The following is a 21324-nucleotide window of genomic DNA, read 5'->3' as shown; positions in this document are numbered from 1 at the left end:
TCATGCTGTACAAACAACATGCTACTGTATTTAGAGACTTGTGTTTTTATCTGCTAGTACTTGTCCGTTTTTATTTTTAACCTTAGGTAGAAAATTATTATGGGCAGTACCGTGTATCACCTTGGAGATTCCATTCAAATCAAGAAAAGTACATCGAATGCAGATTATTGATTATACTGTTCTACTGAAAACAAAGAAGGTATCCAAGGGGTTTATAGACAGTTGGAAGTAGGAAACATCAGTTATCACCACAAAAACAGGAGTTGCGTCTGAGTGCTATGTTACAGACTAATGGAGCTAAGAAGGGAATGAGATGGATCTCCAGGAGGCGGGATCAAACAAACAGGAGAGGTTCCTGAGCTGGCTCTGAACACCGGGTAGGATTCTGAACAGACTGAGGCTGGGGAAGGAGGAAGTGATCACTTCAGGAAAGGGACTGCATAAACAAAGAGGGGAATTATGGAAACATGCTTAGAATGTCTGAGGAAAAAAAGATGGGCAGATGAAAAAGCCTTAAAAACTCAGCTGAAGTAGGTATGAGAAGACCTTGTATACTGAGCTCAGGAGTTTGACTTATTCTGTAGGTATGCAAATGGTAAAAGTATCAAAAGTTTAGGGCTTGGATGGTTGCTATGCACATCAGAAACCATAATGTTTATGCACAACTTATAAATGGTGGCCACACACAAAAAAAGGGATTTGCCCATAGAACCGATTACATTTAGAACTCTGTAAAATAAAAACAGTGACTTCCTGGTAAGATGGCCCTCCATGGGAGAACTGGATTAGAAAATGAAAAATAAGACTAAGATAATGAATTAATAACTAGAAATATTAATTGAATATAAAAAAGTCACTAAAAATACTTCAAAAAAAAAAAAAAAACAACCTCCTCTATGTCAATAGATTGTGCAAATCCATCTAAAACTGCTATACAGTCATTTTATACCCCAACCATAATATGTCAATATCTAGAAATATAGATTTGGACTCAACACATGTCTTCATGATTTTCCTAGAGCACGTTTTACATTGTGGTTTTTGCATTTGATGTAACTTACAAAGATTATGTAATTTCCTAGATTTTCCTTCTTTCAGTTTAAAGTCAGACAAACTACAGTCTGGTAATGAAGAAGCACACAATTCTTGGTGACAGACTTTTATATGGTCAGAAATTACTATTATCATGGATGCTTGGCCTTCATGTTATCTGGGTATTTTGAAATGAATTCCTTCAATGTAACCTTAGTGCTCCGTTTACAGACCCCATATAATATAACCATAATATAAACAAGGGGGAAAAAAACTACCAATATTTTTTACATTATCCTATAAGGTGCATACTTTTTAAATACCATTCTAATTTTAATTGAAGAGATTCTGAAGATGCAAATGTGTATAAAAAATGTTTCCTGGGCAACCTCTAGGTAAAACATTGTAATAATTTCCATAATAGAAAAAGGGAAATTAACAAAATGAGATAGTTATTTCTACTAGAAAGACTCAAAGGATAAGCCACCTAAAGGATTGTTTTCCTATGTAGAAATATTCCTTTCTTGCTCTGTACTGATAAGATTACAGTAAAATTTTAGAAAGCTGAAAATCCTTTTAAATAATACTTCCGTTAGCTTTAATCACAAATAATTGCCTCTTCTGGTGCTAATGAGCATGAGCACCATGGAATGGAATGTAATTCTGCAGGTTCATTCAGGGTAATGGCTTTGTGAGCTAGTGACACTGCCGAGAAATCTAGTCTCAATTTCCTAGAGCACAATAAATGAGCAGCAATAAATTTTTCACTTGAGGAAGATTTTCTAACCTATGTAAATATGACGAGAAAACCTCTTATCTACTGATAAAAACAACAAAGTGTGTTAAATAAAGTTTTATGTGTTAACTCTTTTTCCTTTAACAGCCATCAGCTCTCTGGATCATGAAAGTAAGTAAAGCACTTCACTTACTGAAATCAATGAGAAACCGTCCAAATCCTTGCCTTTGGTGCTGGGGCATGATCATTATGCAGGAGACATTATACTTCTGCTGGCAAAGCTTTTCCTGAGGGAAGGAGAAACAGATCAAGTATGTCAGAGCTCTGCTGAAGTGGGCAATTCCCCCACACCTGCCACCGTGCTTGTACACGAGTCCACAAAGATGAGCCAATGAGTTAGGTCAGAATCAAGCAGAATAATCCTACTGTGTTGATCATGATCAATCAAACTATCAGCTAAGAACCAACCATCCACTCCAGGCATACCTCTCAATTATATCTTTACACTTGGAAGTTGGTCGCAGAAAACATGAATAAAGAATCCAAGTAAATCTGAGCCAAATGAAACAGAATGCAGACAGTATGCAAGAAATGATCTCCTTGCTCAAACACCTTGGGATATGGGGGAGAAAAAAACCATCCGCAGAGTCATCAGCAGGGTAGGGTAAGACTTAGCTTGGTCCCCTGCTAAAGAACTTTCAAGTCTTCAACAGCAATCTGTCTTCCGCCTTTGACTAAATGCCCCAGTGAACCCAAAATTGTATATGTGTAGGTAGATCTGCACAGATACATTTCTCTTATGGATAAAAAGTCAAAGTAGAAAAAGCTAGAGAAATTATTGGCATCTCAAACAGGAAAACAAATCACAACAAAAAAAGACACGGGCAACAGGAAAGCCCAAAGCCTCTGCACAAATGTGAGGCCAAAATATTACCAACAGTATGAAACCAGGAGGAAGACTGGGAAGAGTATGGTGGGAAACAGTTCTTATAGTTAAGGAAAAATTTGCAATTTTCATGGGATGTGGCATCAGAGCAGCAATATTTTATTCAGAGTACACAGAAGCAGCCAAAGCCTCCACAGAGACGATCTGGAAAAGGCTTCTGAGGTTGTGAATGCTCTGGCCAAATATAAACCACAAATAAGATTGACCACAAATGGTACTAACCACATGAAAGAATTACTTCAGAACACCCAGATCTTTAATGAACCTATTTGAAAGATCACAGGAAATTGTTGTGGAAAAAACCCTACAGGGCAGAATTAGACAGTTCTTTGTGAAAAAGATGTGCTCCCAACATTTGCACATTTGTAGCTGTCCTTGGAGCCTCTAAGAAATGAGAAGGAAGAAATAATGTGTGTTAGTTTCCCTAAGAAACTGGATTGTCCACTGGATGTGGACATCAGAGGCAAGTGTTCAAATAATTAGTCTTCTTTGCAACATTAGACAAATAAGTCACTCTACCTAAAAAGACATGTACTCTGGGTTGAAAGGATTCATGCGTTCTGCTACTCTTTTCTTTGTCCCAAACTCCTCCTATCTTTAGAGTTTGTAAGCCAACCCAACCCTCCGGTCCACCCTACTCCTATCCTCTAACACGTGTTACCACAGCTAAATTCTAATCTATGGATAAAATAACTCTTCTTTCCCTCCTTTTTAGAGTCCTCTACTTTCTGCTTGGAAAGTCATATGTATGTAATGACTTACGCTGAATTTTTCTAGGTCATCTTGGCCATTCTCTAGCTATAATCTCTAGAATTTGGTTTAAGTATGGCCCCAAAGGGCCATAGTCCTTCACACTCCAATTGACACATTACAATATGGTTTAATTTGCATCTATCTAGTCTAGATAGACTTTAAAATTGTTTTTTTTTTTAAAGATGAATTTTTGTTTTACCACACTGCCAAAGAATGAATTTCCCATGCACAGTAAGAAATGACGGTAGTTACTGCCCTGCTGTAAAAGAAACTGTGGCAACGTGAGAAAAGTTTTGCTTGTACCAAGTAAAATGCTGGGTCCCCTAAGAGAAGAGAGGCAGAAACTGAAACCATTAAGTCACCATCAACTGGAGACCCAGAGGCCAATTTGAGATAAGGACAGCAGGCACCATTAAGCATCTACATTTAAACACAGACACATTTAAAGAAACACCATTTTCTTTCTTCTTTTTTTTTTTTTAAAGTATCCTCCACACCTAGCATGGAGCCAAATGTGGGGTTTGAACTCATGACCCTGGGATTAAGACTCAAATGCTTAAACCAACTGAACCAACCAAGAAACATCATTTTCTAACAAGAAGGACCAATCATGAACACCATTCTTTTTTTTTTAAATCTCTATACCCAACATGGGGCTCAAACTTACAACCCTGACACCAAGAGTTGCATGTTCTACCAAATGAGCCAGCCAGATGCCTCATGACTACTATTCATTTTTAACTCATTGGGAAAAAAAAAAAACTTTATTTATTTATTTATTTATTTTTAATTTTTTATTTATTTGTGATAGTCACACAGAGAGAGAGAGAGAGAGAGAGAGAGAGAGGCAGAGACATAGGCATAGGGAGAAGCAGGCTCCATGCCGGGAGCCCGACGTGGGATTCGATCCCGGGTCTCCAGGATCGCGCCCTGGTCCAAAGGCAGGCGCTAAACCGCTGCGCCACCCAGGGATCCCAAAAAAAAACTTTATAAACCAATACAAAAGGTAAGAAATTTTATACATTATATAAATAGATTTCTTATTTACTGTTTTGCTTTGTGTTAATTCTCTATCATCTCTATCATCTATCATGAAATGCGAATTCTCTAACATTTAATCTGTTATGTGCAAATTAACTTTTGTTTTGTTACCAAATCTGTGGATTAAAATTTTGAGGCTATTTCTCATGAATGCTGTCATTTATTCCTATTTTTGTTTATGACCTCTAGGGATTCTAAAATTTAGTAAAACTGCAAAGAACCTTCTTGTATACTCTTATCTTTTGATATTCCATGAAAATAACACTTCCATAAGGCATTTCATTCACCTTATGCAAGAGTAGATTCATTAAAATTCATATGCAAAAATATATCATAAAATAAATAAAATATAGGATTGAGACCATTTAACCGTGTGCATGGAAGTCTTACAGTTACCATCCTTGCACATCAAACTATCTCCCAGGTGACTATGAAAAATTAAGCTTATTACCCGGTAAATATCTCCAAACTCAGTTTTTCCTTATTACACGAGTTATTATCAGAAGCCTCTGAGTAAAAAAGAAATTCTATCCACTCAGTATGTCAAGGGCTTCCCTATGCCAACCGTTGGAGATACTTAGGCTTTCTAAAAGGTGAGGCTGCTTTAGATCTTAAAACAATGGCATAAAGAGTAAAAGACAAAAGAGTAAACACAGACATTGTATCACCTTGACTGTCCAAATGCCAACGTTCCAACTCACTGAAATACTAATGATCACAGAGGGAATACAGTGAGGAGAAATGAGAACCATCTCTTAAATGCTATGCTACACTGAAAACCTTCATGTTGACACCACTGGGGGGTTGGGGGGATAAGCTTAACATTTAAAAAATCAAAGATGCTAGGTGGTAAGACAGCAATTATAATGTTACATGGTTGCTGACAGTCAAGACAGCAAATACTGCTGAGGTCCTTTACACACTTTCTAGGCACGATGTTTACTATTTTTGTTTTGTTTTTTAAAATAAGCTCTGAACAAGAATCTGAGCTTTTCAGAAACATGTAACAGTCATTCAAATTATAGTCATAAAAAAAAAATCCCTGTTCGAAGAATTGGTCTCTACCAAAAACATTTTGAATAAGAAAATGAAGGTCATACTGGCTCTTGTTTTACCTTAGAGAAGTATCCAACCAGATGACAGCCCTTTTCATCATTTTTTGTAAGGACATAAAAAAGGAATGGCTCGACATCATAATACAACGTTTTGTGGTCCAGGAAGAGCTTGGCTAACAAGCAAAGGTTTTGGCAATAAATTTTGCTCATATTCCCATCAACCTAGCAAAGAGAAACAGACAACATTATTTAACATAAAAATACTGCTCAATATAAAATTATTTTAAACGGTATTTTGGAAAGTATATAATTTTATTTCCAAATCCCAAACTGAGAGATTAAAATATTCCATTCAACAAGTATAAAGTCAATCAGAAAACAGCTGTCAGTTGGCAAATAAGAATTCCACTTTTTCTCTTAAATTAGGGTAAATTTAAGTTAGATTAAATCACTTTAAGTTACCTGAAGAAAGCTGAAACCACTAACAAAAGAGTCATTCTTATTTGCAATTTACCAGAAGTAAAAAACAATCAGACATGTCCTCTCTGTTTGAACAAAGTAAATCTGAATTAAATGTAAACACATCAAAATACCACTCAAGTAAGTTAAACTTTATGTTGTCTTCAAAAGGACTTCACGTAAAAGTAGGTGAACAGTATTATTCTGATTCCTCAGAAGTGTAGATTAGCAAAAAGAGGATTCCATTTTGGTTTTATCCCAAGCATCATTTTAAATATAATTGGAAGAGATAAAATTTCTATGTTGGGAATACTTACAGAGAAAGTGAGATGAATTTCAACCTACAGTAAGTACCATGATTACAGTCTACTTCTCTTTAAAATAAAAGAATCAAGCTGTGATACTGATGGTTATAGACAGGAGGCTAGGCACAGATGCCAATTTCTTTGATCAAATGTAGTTACTTGTTGAAAACCAAAAGCACAGCAGATTCAAGAATTTCCCTAGCACTATTCTTAGGGGAAATGGATATTTGCTAACCAGAACTCTGTAACAATGAACTTGACCGTTCACCAGTCTCATGTGGACCATACAGGTTCTCATATTGCACAAATTATTTTTAGACTTCATATAACTATTTCCCTTGGATGAAACCTAGGTCCCACACATAGCAACATAATCAAATATGGGCAACAGACACAGAGGATACAATTCTCACTTTAATTAAAGGAAGTTTTTATGTATTTGAGAGTATGGTCCTTTCGGAAATGGCAGTACATTACAAAAAAGGGAAAGACAGAGAGGTATGTGTCCATGAGCCAGAAAAACAGAGAGAGGACAATGCTGAAGCAAATTCTTAACAGCTGTGTAAGGTCTAAAACGCATGCTTTCAACAGAGATAAAGACAGGAAAGTATTAATTTATGATTACTCTTCATTAATTGTAGAGGTTATCCAAGAAACTGCTAAGAAAAAAGTTTCCTATATGCTGTTCTCTAAATATTAACTCAGATTCTAGAATAGGGACCTGGGCACAGATAATCCAGTTCCTTCAAATATTTTTATGTACAGACTCTATTAATTTTTTTTTCATTTTTCCTGCCCTGATCTCCGTTATGCTTCAAAAGCACCTGCCCTGAAATAGTGGACCACTGCTATCAGACTACCAAAACTGACTCTTAAGTCTCTCCCAGGATTTTTGAGACCTTAAACCCCACAAGTAGATTCATGCTGATTTACATAACTGTTACTTAAAGGCAGCAATATGTTTTGTCCTTCAGGAAACAACGAAACAGTGATTTTCATTTCATTTTGGTTATAAGAAAGGATCCAAGGTGTGAAGGAAGGAGCCAATAAGAAAGTTGAACTTGTGATATTAGTTAAACTTCGAATGAGAATAGCTCTGCTGTCTCACCTAGTTGGGGCTGAGTGAGTAGCATCCCAGGACTAGCTAAACAACCTGCATTCAGCTTTCCTTCTAGCCCAGGGATCTTTAGTGGGAGTCAACTGTGCCTCCTAAGCAACACTGACTATGTCTGGAGAAAATCTTGCTTGTTACAACTGGAAGAAATGTGATACTCCGAGCATTTAAAGGGTAGGGGCCAGGAATGCTACTGAACACTCTCCAATGCACAGGATGCCCCTACTACAAAGAATTTTCTAGTGTGAGAAGTGAATAGTGTCCAGGTTGAGAAACTCTTTGCCTATCCTTTAGAAACAACTAATATATCATTAAATCTTCCCAGCAACAATACCCTTCTTCCTTCAAGCTTATCAAAAGATCCTAATAAAACCAGGAAGAGGGTCTTTAAAAAAAAAAAAAATCCTAAGATGCAGCTGGAATGACTAGGTTTTCTAATTGGCCTTTGGAAAAAGTAGCGGGCCCTGGCTTCTCTGTGAGAGGTACCTATGTATGACCCTCCCCTCTATCAAATATAATGCAAGACATTACACACCAGAACTAAAGTAAGATGTGGGGCAGAACACTACATTTCAGTCTGAACAACTCAAAAATAGAGACACTGAAAGTAAAACTGTATCGCAGAGAAACAAAGACATCATGTCTGCTGTGCAAGGAAGGCTTGTTCTGAGCACCCGTGCATGAAAACAATGCGCCACAATGGGTAAGGAGAAGGGAACTAGGCAGGGTTAACAGAAGTGCTCAAATGGAGTAACAAGAATAAAGGTGAGAATTAAGAATCCCTGAGAAGAGGCAATAACACAAAAGGAACAGCCCCCTCAAGGTACAAGTGACACAACTAAACTGGACCCTTGAAACTGACAATAGAACATGATTAAACAATGAAATTATACCCAGGCAAAGACCTTTTGCTACTAAATCAGTTCTGAACACACAAACTGTCTTTAAGACATCACAATGACAAACACGTGGCCAAAAGGGGTTCCTGTGAATAGCAGAGTTCTCCAGGGGTGGCCATGTACCCAGATGAGGGGGGCAGTCCCAACATCTGCTGGGGTCTCACCAAAAGGATTATCCACCCTGCCAAGAAATGGATGGAAACACAGGTGGCTGTGTATTGAGAAGATATGTACAGCTGCTCAATTCCCTGGAAGAGTGAGCACCTGCCAGACATTGGCTGGAGCTGTTGAACAAAGCTAATTTCTCCTGCCAAAGAAAGTAGAATTTACAAAGAGCTGAGAAGATCATAAATTCACTGGTGAATATATCTGGTGCAGACAGGGATTTGGGGAAAGACAAAAAAAGTTAATGTGATGAAGTAGGAATTCATCATCAATCTAAATGGTTGCTCAGTATGGTTAAACATTCCAAAACATGGAGATAGTTTAAAGAGCAGTCTAAATTTGAATGCCAAAATCAAATATACTGTGCACCTTCTAGAAACAAATTAGTACATGATCAACAATTGGAAGTACTAGGTCTCAAAAGCAGAGTCTTTTAATTTACACATGCTTACCTCAAATACTGAAAGGTCTCTCCTTCGGTAAATTTCATTTGCTGGAGGATGAAACCATCCACATTTCTTTGAGTGTCTTAATAAAATATTTTTACTTTTCATATATTTAAGACAGAATTCACACAGGTAAAGCTTTGGTAATCTGTTAAAATTTTAAAATCAAAGAATTTATCAGATTGGTTATAGTGTTCAAGGAAAAAATTATTAAATATTGTTCAATTCTCTCCAAGTCATAATAAGCCTGTATAATAGTATTTTCAAAAAAAGAAAAACAGAAAGTCAGCAGTAAAGAGAACATACAAACCTTATGTTATTTTTCAATATAATAATATTTGCTGCCGTTTTTTGGTTAACAAATCATTTGTTTCCTCAGAAATGTTGTACAGACAAAAAGATTTTCAGACCTGGAACCATTACTTGAAAAATCAACAATAAGGATGGCCTGCTGTCAGGTAAACAGGAATATTTTTCAAATTTCAAATTTAATGTCATAGTGTCAGTAGTATATATGGTCAATGATGTAACTGTAATCATCTTTTACTCAGATGGAAGTGAGTTCATTATTTTCAAAAGTGATCTGTGTACATATAAGGCAGAGAAGTCCTAGAAGTTAGTTAACACATCTATTGATGGATGAGGTAACTTTAAAGTTTTATCATAATTCTATCTATCTATCTATCTATCTATCTATCTATCTATCTATCTATCATTTATTTATCTCTGATCTATCATCTGAAGCAATAAATGTAGAAAAATCAAAAGATCTTGTTTCTACCAATTCTACTGACTCTGAATAACATTATACAAACAGATTTCTCCCCCGTGATGACTTTTTCTCAGAACCTTTAAAATTATAACATTTTTAATGTGTGCCCTATCACACTTTAACACATTGCTAGAATTATAAGAAAATGTTTAGAAGCACTTTTTGAAGTCTTTGGGGTATGTAAATTGGTAGGATGGTTTTGCGGAGAGTTAGCTACAGACTCAGATAATTGTAATTTCGAACCTTGGAGTTATATACAAATTTTACTCAAAGCTCTCAGAACACCTGACTTATGATTACCTAAACCAACTGAAGCTCAGAAGTGTTTTCAAAAAATTGTTCAAGAACACACAGCCAAGGAGATCCCTGGGTGGCTCAGCGGTTTGGCACCTCCCTTCCGCCCAGGGCATGATCCTGGGATCCAGGATCGAGTTCTACATTGGGCTCACTGCATGGAGCCTGTTCCTCCCTGTACCTGTGTCTCTGCCTCTCTCTCTCTCTCTGTGTCTCTCATTAATAAATAAATAAAATCTTAAAGAAAAAAAAAAGAAGAAGACACAGACAAGTGATACAAGCTAGAAAGAGAAACCAAGGCTCCTGACTAATCTTACTCTGCCACTTAACTTCTAAAACACTCTCCCTGTTTCCTCCAGGAGATGATGGGCCAGACACCTTCATGGTGGAGGAAAGGACAATGATCTATTCCAGAAGAAAAGCAAGTTTGTGATGGCCAAAACTTTGTAGCCTAAAACATTTGAGAAAATACTAATAAAGTGTATCTTGATGTATCTGAAGGAAGAAATCTACTCACAAGTTACCCATTTTTAGATATATTAGTTCAAGACAATTTCACAGCTAATCTTAGTTCAAGACAAAAGAAAACTCCAGGATCATTATTTTCTCTTCATTTTTAACAAGGTATCACAAATGGCTCTAAAAGTAAAGATTTGGGGAAGGGTCTCTTAAGGCTACCCACTCCCACCTACTTCCTTTCATTTTTCTATCTTCTGCTACATTTCTATAAAAAACTTGAAAACAAAATGTCAGAAATCAGAGATAAAACGAACAGGCCTAATTAGGAAAATAAACAGGGAAATGAGAAGAAACCACCAAATATTTTACAATGGCCAGTGTTTTTTCTCCTTATTTGGTTTCATACACAAACAATATTTGTCCAATTAACCAGAGAGAAAGCATGGACTTAGAAGCTCAAAGACAAAATTTACAACGCCTGTGCAACAAGGAGTGGAAGGAGTTTACATAGACTAGTGAACACTACTATAAAAAGATGCTGGCAAAAGTAAGAGTTTTGGAAGCGCTTATACTTGACTATCAAAATTTATGTCCTGAAAACCATCTAATTCCTGCTTCAGAACTGAGAATTCCCCTTCCTCACATATATGACATTCAAGTTATATACCTTCTGGGCTGTTCCATTACCTTGCATATTCCTGTGGGTAAGGCGAGGAATACCAGGTTTGGATTTCGTATTTCCCGAATTCTATTACAGAAGGGTACCGGCCACAGTCTTCCACTCCACTTTCACACTCTATTTTCTGTCAGAGAAAAAGAAAAGGAAGGAAATAAAATATATGTATTAGAAGAAGATTTCTTCACTTATATTTTGGTTCTTTCACCAGTGGACATGAAAACCTATCAAGGACAGAACATTCATCTTCATGAGGGAATTTTCATGTTGTTGAAAACACATTAGAGGGCCTTGTAAAATAACAATCAACTTTGCAGAAGATTCATATATAAATACCCTATGAAACAGTATTACCAAGACAGGAAATGAGTACAAGGTAAATACATGCAAATGTCTATTGACCTGAATTTAATGGCCTGGTGCAATGCAGTAACACTGAGTAAATTAGAAGATGACCCGGCTGTTAGACACTCTTGTGAAGTAATAGTGATCCCAACTGTTCTTGTATCATCAACTGGGGAAGTCTGCAGTTTACTATCCATCTTGTCTCCCAAGCAGTAAGCTCCATGAGGTTAAGAATGTTGCCTGCCTGATTCACTGTGTTATTGCCCGCGTGTAGCAGAGTGACTGCTACAGGCAAGAAATGTTCTTGAGTGAAATGTCAGTGTTACTGCACTGGAAAGAAGGGGCTTCACATTTAACAGTGCCTTTCAGATAATGGCATGTTGTTCATCAAAGTCTACCTATGAATGCCAGAGGTAGGCTAAAAATTTGAAAATATTTAAGGACTTCCAATTTTAAAAACTAGGGGAATTTTTGACATTTATTTTTGCCAAATGAAAACACTACAAAGTATACTGATGGGACAGAATGAGGAATGGAAATATCCAATAGCCCCTTAAATTAGAAACTGTCACAAATATTTAGCCCAAGTGGCTGCTACTAAAAATAAAGCCTTAGAGCCTACAGATAGCCCCTCCTCGCACTAAAAAGAAAGTGACATTGAGTAGAGAGGACTATCTGTGAATAGTTTGCCATAGAAACAGAATGTGGTCTACTGACATAGCAAATCCACGCTCCATAATAAATCTGTCCTCAGAAAGTCCAAAAGCCTTACCTGTTCCCTGTTTTGGTGACAATAAACTAACTAGAGTTACTATTTTAAGTGGAAGCATTTAAACAAATTACTGGACAATGAAAATAAAAGTGATTATAACTGATCATCCAACACAATATTGTCTTAATCAATGCCAAAGTGTTAAAATTACGAGACATTTTTCATATGGCTGGCCATCTGTGTTGGAAGAACCATTGGTAAATTTAAAAGCGATGTTCTTTTTAACCATTTAAAACTGCTATTTTCTAAATTTCAGCATAAGTCATCAGAAATCTGTTTCTTCACACGGAGAAGGATTTTTCCAAAGCTGCCTCAACTACTGCTAGTTGTATTTTGTGAGACCAGCTGAGCCCTGACCAACTTCTGAGCATGGAGACAACTCTATAAAGTCACTGTTTTTGAATCTGCAGTCAACAAAAACAATCATGATAATAGTTAAAGGACTGCAAAGGATTTTGAGGAGGGGTTCTGTATAAAATCAAAGCAGTAAATTCATCAATAGTCACATATATAAAAATGACATATTATCCTTATTACTATAATATGTGGTATCCTGGCCTTACCTCCCAAGAAAGTTCCTGGGCCTGCTTAAAAACATCCAAATCCTCTTCTGTAACGGTATCCTTGTTTCCAATCACATTTATATCTGTACTTTCTTGTTTGATGCTTATTTTGATTTCAGTATCTGTCATTTAAAACCAGCAGAAAGTGCATTCACTGACTTGAATCTTGAGTAACCACCATATATTACCAAAATGGTACCAAATTAGCATAGTGGGCAAATAGGGATTTTTTTTAAGCTTTATAAGCTTTTATGTCTAAGCACTGCTCAAAGATCCAGCAGTACCCTTTCCCTGCTGCACCCAAATTTTTATTTGAGTTACCACTGTCATCTTTTTATAGTTTCAATAAATAAATGAGGGAAAGTAAGAGCCATACAAAGCAAAATAATATTTTTCAACCGATATTAGAAGTTATATCAATGTCTAGCTATAGAATTCCCATTATCCCTTTCGAGATTAAAAAAAAATCTACCACTTTGTCAAAATGACATATTTTTTTTGTTTTTTTTTTTATTTTATTTTATTTTTTTTTGTTTTATAAAGGGTAGCAAATGTAACGGGCCAATTTGTTCAATGAAATCATGAAATCAGTTTTCTCCCTACAGTGAATACACACACAGACACACTCACACCCAAAAGCACACTTCACAGAATCACAGATCGCGCTCTGTTGAGAAGGAAGCAGAATGAACTTGGTCATGAGAAAGCAATGGAGCAGAGAGGGCTGAGATGAGGAGCTGGATCCCCCCTGTTGGAATCACTGACAGCACACAAGCAAGCAGCGCTGTGGCTGAAGAGGCAGCATGGCAAAGTACATGGCAGAAGCGTGACAGTGGCTACTCATGCGGGACCACAAAGCCATCAGCGACACTATGAAGGCATCTGGGGGGGTCCTAGTGTCACTACGGATGGAAATAAATAATAAAAGGGGGGAGAGTATTAGTTGGAAAAAACATTTTGGAGGTTTAGTCAGCATCAGGAAAAGGTCAAAGTTTCACTGCTTCTGTATGAAAGTGAAGTGAGAACAAGAGAAATAGCTAAGACCTATGTGACAAATAGGAATTGACTGATTGATTTTTTTCGGGGTTGGGGAGAAAGGGACGGGACGCAGGTTTGGTTGGAGCTTTGACCTTTTGCTTACCATCATCCTGATCAGGTTTAATCCTTCCGTCTGTCAAGCTCCCCTTCCCTGGTGAGGGGGTCCCCATCTGAGGGGTCACTTTATATTTTAATCTGCCTAGCATCCTGTGCTTTTTAAGGAAAGTTGTTCGCTTGAAGTGAGCAATTGCTTTAAAAATACGTCCTCTAGCCATCCCCCAGCTAGAGGAGGAGGAGTGAGCAATAAACCTACTTCTAATATCTCTTTTTCCAAAGAAATGGGCTCTAGATTTTGCCGTGGAAGATAATTCAGTTTTACGACGCATACGTTTGGGTGGTGCATAACTTGGGTGTCCCTTTTTCCGAGACTGTCCCTGAGTGGTATAGATATGAGAAAGTCCATCAAAGAGTGCCTTCAGCTGGCTGTTCTTAGTAAGACTGCTAAAAGAGGGCACACTGGACTGGCTAGAAGAACTCTGGGGAGAGGTAGAAGAAGTGGAAGTGCTGGACTTTTGTGAACTGGGGCTCTGACCAGAGATGGGGGTTGGGGGTGGAAGTGAAGAAGGTGGAGGTTTTAGCTTTTGTGTGGTACCTGTAGCCAACACATGAGAAGTGCATGACTGTTTCTGAGAGACCTTTTTCCTTGGACGATAGTGCTTTGAAAAGTCTATTATTTCACCTCGTGATCTGCGACCATCAGGTGATGGTGTAAAAAACTTAGTAAGGCCATCAATGAGCCCTTTGGTTTTCTTGTTAACTTTAAGTGTAGAGGCAGAAATGTAGGTGGAGGTGGTGGTGATTTTGGTGGTGGCACCAGGCCGAGTGGGGTCTGTAACAGCCAATCTGCTGCTTGAGTCCTTCCCAGATGCAGCATGACCAGATGAAGGTGTGGTACAGACTTTAGTCTTTTGACCCCTACCAGGTGACCCCCTTCCTGTGAATGCATTCATGGATCCTTCATCACTGGTTACAGACCTAGGCAAAAATTTAGAGAATAGTATCAGCATTTAATAATAGAATTATAAAGGTAGCTAAAACAAATTTATAGCAACTAGATGCATTCAATGTGCTTAAACTTAAGAAGCTGAACTGCAACCCTAAGAAGTGTGCGTGCGTGTGTGTGTGTGTGTGTGTGTGTATGTGTGTGTCCCCACCTCTGTCTACGTGTTTCTCTGCTGAAACAGGTAGCAGCCACTACATGTGCATGTCATGGTTCTCCCAGTGCCCATCCAAGAGGGCCTGGAAGAAGCCACGTGGACCCAAGGGCAAGAGAAGGAAGAAATTCTTGAAGAGACTAAAAGAACAATGCAATGCTTTCATTATACTTAAATAAAAATGTTACTCCCTGTGTGGTCACAAGTAATTATGATTTCTTAGGTCTTTTAAAAAGTATTAAAGGACATAAGTCATAAGCATTACCTAGAAGTGAAAGAATAAGCTTATCTAATCTCTGGTGTGAAGCAATTTTAACTCAACTAGAAAATTTATATAAATAGAATTTGGGTAGGTCTATAAATTAATACTTTTTTTTAAAGAAAACATTAAAGATATCCTCTTCCTCTCAGCAGTTTAATGCTTAGGATGATAAGATAGCCAATAATACTCTCTAAGTAGAGGAGACAATTAATTACAGCATAAAATATTGCTGAAAAAAGGACAACAATAGCAAAAACTGAAGAAATGATTAAAGAAAAGCTACAGCAGGTCAGACATGACATGGAAAGTCTGGTGAAGAAGCAGCACATTTACCATGGTCATTATCAGATACTTGGCATCAGAATCTTTATAAACTATTTCAGCTCATTGGAGGCTGGTTCTACCCATCCAGCTGTGTGGTCAATAGAGACCAGAGGCCTCCGCTACCACAGCTGCTTAGAGGAACAGCAGCTGCCTGCCTTCACCTCAGGCTAGGGCTTGGAAAGCTACCCATCTTGCAGCAGAATTTTATTCAATAGAAACATTTGCATGTGAATTATGGCAGTGCTGGGGCCCAAGAATTCACTTTAAAAATTATCAATTTAGCTGAAGGCTCGTAATGAAGAAATGGAAGCCTGAAAATGATATGAGATTTATTATCAAAATATCTTAATTACAAATAGAAGAGCGCATTTTAGTGGTCATCATGTACATTAACAAACAGCATCAGTAGTCAACTGCAGTGGATTCTGGTGTGGATCAGCTGGGTGAGCTACTGGGCTCATGTGAGGCAGCTCTGCTGCCAGGAGCCTTGGCTGACACCACGGATACAGCCAAATCAGGTGAACACTGGAGATTTCTGGTGTCACAGTGAGGGTTACCAATAAACAATCATCCGAGCTAAAATGTTTCACATTAGAATGCTGCATTTGGACTGTATCTGGAATCGATTGCCCAGAAAGGATAAGATGCTTATAAAGCATGTAAAAAGGAAAGCTCCCTAGACTGTCTTAAAAATTCCTAAGCTCAAAGGACAATTTTGGACAAACAAAAAGTTAGGACTGGTGCCAGATGCAATTTTCAGCTGTGTCCTTTGTTTAGAAAGTTTATATCCTAATTTGGTTTTTTTAATTGGGCCCCGAGGATACAGTCCCATTTTGAGAACAATGCTTACACAGGATGAATGCAAAAACATATAATTTCTACTTCAAATGATGCTAATATGAAAGATTTTATTCATAAATGTTTCATGTTTGCCTCGAGAAATTAACAAAGATTCCATTTAAAAATGTCCACCAGTTAAAGGGCTTTCATAAAAAAAAAAAAAAAAAACCACTATGAAGGAACATGCATTTTCTATTTCTACTTTGGAAGACAAAGGTGCAGGAGAAGATGGTTTTTCTGAGAGCAGGTAAGGTAGTGAATTGCTTCAGATAAAATTAGGGATAAGTGTAGCAAAGTAAGGAAGACCTGGTGTTTGTTCATAGTGTGTGCAGAGCATCTATTCATTTCTACAGCACAATGACCCTAAGCTTCAAGAAACAGATGATGCTTTTATTGATAGAACTAAGATGGTCTTACTGATAGAATTACTTTAGGTATTCAACTCCTTATTTCATGTAGATCATCAACCCTACACATCCATTTCTCCCCTTATCCATTCTCTACTTCTAATTCTTGCTAAATGTTCTACTGGGCTTTAATGGCAACAGGTTGGTAGAAATAAGGTTATCACAGCAGATGTGCAGGCAACTGCGAATATATCATTTCATATGTATGTCTGCACACATGTGCATATACCGAATGGTTCTAACTCTTTGTGTGCAAACATGGGACAGTCATTTACATGTTTCTCAGAAGCTCCTATTTCATAAAAGGGATCTTAGATGCTGTAACACTAAATTAGCACCAGAAAAGAGAAGTATTTTTTTCTAAAATGCTATCCGGAGTGACAGGAGATTCACTTATAGATGTGAACAAATCCCTCTCTTGTTTTAAAATCTCCATAAAAATATTTATATAATTAAGCTCTTCTAATGCTCAGCCAGTAATAAAGTAAGCAGAATGATTGTTTCCAATTCTTACATTCTGCTTCCATCCTGCTGCTTGAAAAATGTCACTTAGCATCACAGATACTGCCAACAGAAGATCCCCAAATGCCAATTGTAATTAAAAATGTTATTTTCAAAAAATTTCCACAGCTTATATAAAAGGAAAACTATTCCTCATCCCGAGTTTGTAGAATGATGCTAAAAAGTTAATGGAATCTAAGGGGGTTACAATCGCCTATATTTTAAAGCAGAACATAAAAGATTTCTTTTGATAAGATCTCAACCTACAACAATCGTTGCTTTAATTTATTTTTCGGTCGTCCAATGGGTTTTGCATATCGTCGTTTTATTTGTGCAGCTTTCTCATGAAGTAGTTTTCTTCCCTTTTTCTTTGGTCTGCAGACTTGGCAAATCCACATCCCTGAATTAATATATATATGAGAAAAATATTTTAATGTTTCATTTTAGGAGAAGATATTATATATAAACTGCAGCTGAAACAAGCTGCCCAAGGATGCCTGTATGTAGAACTTTCATTCCAGAAGGTAGGTCATTCCCTTGTGTCATCCTCCTCAGGAAGCCCTCATTAAAGATCAGTTTCCCCTCCAGGGTCACAGTGGTGAGAGCAGAGGGTGCCCCTATCCCGAACCCTTCCTAGAAGCTTTTCCCGACATGTCACCAAACCTCCCTCCACCACATAAACACACAGGAAAACCCAATCCTGTCAGATATTATATATCTTTCGATTAGAGGGAGACATATTCAAGCCAATAGTTTTTGGAATTTCTGGTAAAAATTTTTTTTGTTTTATTTCTTTCTGGAAATCTTCCACACTAAAAAACAAAAAACAACAACAAAAAAATCAGTATAAAATATAATTTATGATTTAAAACAGAATTTTTAAGTACTCTGGAGCTGCAATAATTAAAACTATACATCTGGCATAGGGAAATAAGTCACTGGACAAGAATTTTTAGATCAAAAAACTGAAACCTATAGAAAAGTTTAGCATATCAAAAGGTCGTATTTCAAGTCAGTGGGGAAAGGATGAAATGACTCAGTGAAGTGGTGATAGAACAAACAGCCATCTATATGGAAGGAAAAGAATTACTTCCTATCCTTTATAAAAATAAATTCTGGGCAGATGAATATTATGACAAAATTAAATGTTAAAAGTACCAGGAAAAATATGTGGATATTTATTTAATTTTAGCATGACTGACATTTAAGACTGAAGCCATAAAGACAAAGATTCATGGATTGGACTACATAAAAATATAAAAAGCTTCTACAAATCAGTAAGAAAAAGGTGAAAACATCAAGAGAAAAATGATTAATGGGTAAAACCAAGCATTTTACAAAGATGATATACGAACAGCCAATAATCAAACACAAAATACGTTCAATCTCACCGCTTAAAGAAAAAAATGATCAGATATCTTTTTTCTCTATTATCAAATTGGTACACATTTAAATAAGAGCACTGTATTTCATCGATTCTGACACTATTGATTATAAACAGTATCTGATTTTTTTTTAAATGTGTCTTAGACTCAATGAAATATAGTAATGGTGAGTGTTGGTCATAATACAGGGAAACAGGTATTCTCACACACTGGTGGTCGGTCTGAAAACTGATACAACCTTTCATGTACATAGCCTTTGATCCAGCAATTCCTCCCCTAGGCATTTATCTTAAGGAAATAATTGTGGATGGAAAAAATTGAAAACATTTGTAATGTCCACCATAGGGACTTGGTTAGGTAAGTTAGGGTTTGTTTATACATGGGGTTGCAAAATCAAATATATTCAGAAGCCACCCAGCAATAATACATATGACTGAAGCAAGCTGGAATTCAAGACAAGAGGGAGGAGTGATATTGGGACAAGTTTGAACATGGATCCTCCACCTAAAGGATGCAAATTAAAAATTATAAAAATGTTGTACCAGCTCGCCTGTCATACATTTAGAAGTCTTAAAAATATATGTAGTACCAACAATGCCTAACTGAGGTACATAGTCATCAGGTTTGTAACCCCTGCTCTATACTCTGGAGTTCTTTGCACTCGTTAAAAACTGTGTTCAGGAGAAGATTTAATGATGTGGGGTTGTTAGAATCTCATAAAGATGGAAAAAACATAAGATTACAAAAACATGTATAGAATGTTCCAAGTCCTTTTTTAAAAAAGGTGTATAGAGAGCTGGGAAGGAATTTCTAACTGATCATTCTTATTCCTTTTTGTCAATCTATATTTACTAAAACTTTCACAATAAAAAATAAATAAATTTTATAGAGAGGCAGTTATTTTTAATGTTGAATGGATTATAAAGTGAAGAAAAAGAGGCCAAGCTAGCCTTACTTACACAATAGAGACAAAAATCCATATGCCATATGAATATATTCATGTAAAATACTTCAGATGCTCAAGTTCAAATTATCAACTAATGGCTAAGAAAAGTTAGATGGCTCCTGTAGTAGGACTTTGGAGACATCATTACAACTATCATACAAAACTAGGTAAGTTCTCACTTCTGAACACGGTACTGAATAATATGGAGAATGTTCTAAACTTCAGACCTACCTAATCTAAATTTATTCCAATAAGGAAATGGTTTTGGGACAGGAACACTCTTCTCCCCACCCTCCCCACCCCCCCGTGCCGGAATTATCTGAGTCTTTATTATATACACTACCCGCAAACTAAATGCTTTTACACTCCTCTGTTTACAACCTATGCCAAACCCACAAGTATAAGGAAGGTGGGAGGGATGAATAAATGCTTACGGAACCTGTATACCTCTGAGCAGGACAAGGCTAATGAGTATGTAATAAAACAGATTTTTACTATGGTTTAAAAGTTCACCTTTTGGCATTCTGGAAAGTGGGGGGTCACAGCACTCCATATGGAATCCTCTGTCACAGGAGTCACAAAAAAGCATATTATCCTGTAAGATAACATATTAGAGAGTAACTGAACCTGAAACCAGCTGTAAAAGGCCACAAATTCTTCTATTATCTGATTAATAATAATAAAATATAATGAAGGGGCAGAACGATCTGTGTTGAAATTTGACATCAGATGTATTTAAATCTTTAAAAGGAAAAGAGCACCAGTCTACAAAAATGAAAAACCTTAACACTGAAAACCAGCAATTTACCTGATGGATTATGGAGAGCCATACTTACTGCATTTTTGCCTTGGATTCTACATGCACTGCAGGTCTTGCATTCGATGCACTGCCACCTTAAGGCCTTTACATTTGTTGTTAATTCAGGACAAAATTTCAGACAGGATGGGTGTCCTATAAGAATAAAAAGCAAATTGCTTTATGGGAATGGTGTTTAGGGTTTTGAAACTCTCATTCCCTCATGTTTGATAGATAGCAACAATGTCCATTAAAGACCTCAAGAACTTGAAAATGCAAAAAGATAAAAAAATTCAAATTATACTTCCCTTTCTACCTCCCCCACCCCACCCCCACATGTAACTGAGTGACTATACAGATGTTTCCCTAAGAGAAATTTGGGAAATTTATACCAGTTCCCACCACAAGGCTTGGAGAACTTGAAGATAACGTATGTTCCAAGCATGTTCTCATCCCTGTGCCTTCGGTTCAGCTGCTGGCCTGGCCTCCTCATCAACCACCATTTACCCAAAATTTGCTGGTTTACTGGACTGTGAGAAGAGTATTAAAGTCCAAATAAATCCTGCTCTATGTAATGAAATCATAAAACTTAAAACGACAGCTAACAAAAAAAAAAAAAAAAAAAAGGCTGCTTAACGATACAATTACAAATGCAAAAAAAAAAAAAACCTATTATTACACAGAGAATATGCCATTGCTGAGATATACAGAGAAGATACCATTGCCATTTTGCCCCTGGGTCCCTGAATTTAAATTCTAAAAGTAGGAGCAGAAATTTG

General features: G+C 36.9%; 1 protein-coding gene and 1 long non-coding RNA gene across 5 annotated transcripts in view; one reads left to right on the top strand and one right to left on the bottom strand.

Annotated features, from left to right (window-relative positions):
• The window catches only part of KAT6B (lysine acetyltransferase 6B), a 186247-nt gene that overhangs the window by 35779 nt on the left and 129144 nt on the right, over window positions 1-21324 (bottom strand). For 2 of the 4 annotated variants that reach the window (XM_077895094.1, XM_077895092.1), the window contains exons 5-13: window positions 20586-20701; window positions 20263-20344; window positions 17686-17818; window positions 13974-14905; window positions 12833-12954; window positions 11164-11279; window positions 8958-9099; window positions 5624-5785; window positions 1962-2055 (exon numbers count right to left, since the gene is read on the bottom strand). In XM_077895094.1, the coding sequence (XP_077751220.1) occupies window positions 1962-2055; window positions 5624-5785; window positions 8958-9099; window positions 11164-11279; window positions 12833-12954; window positions 13974-14905; window positions 17686-17818; window positions 20263-20344; window positions 20586-20701 (1899 nt within the window). The remainder of the gene's footprint in view (window positions 1-1961; window positions 2056-5623; window positions 5786-8957; window positions 9100-11163; window positions 11280-12832; window positions 12955-13973; window positions 14906-17685; window positions 17819-20262; window positions 20345-20585; window positions 20702-21324) is intronic. The other 2 variants (XM_077895095.1, XM_077895096.1) reach the window with 2 other exon arrangements.
• On the top strand, window positions 8462-12949 carry LOC144312385 (uncharacterized). Its single transcript, XR_013377843.1, has 3 exons — window positions 8462-8699; window positions 9331-9409; window positions 12526-12949. It is a non-coding gene; the product is annotated as an uncharacterized LOC144312385 (long non-coding RNA).

This window comes from Canis aureus, chromosome 4 (genome assembly GCF_053574225.1).
Source record: "Canis aureus isolate CA01 chromosome 4, VMU_Caureus_v.1.0, whole genome shotgun sequence".
In the NCBI taxonomy this organism is placed as follows: Eukaryota; Metazoa; Chordata; class Mammalia; order Carnivora; family Canidae; genus Canis; species Canis aureus.
This window is presented reverse-complemented; position numbering and strand designations above follow the sequence as displayed.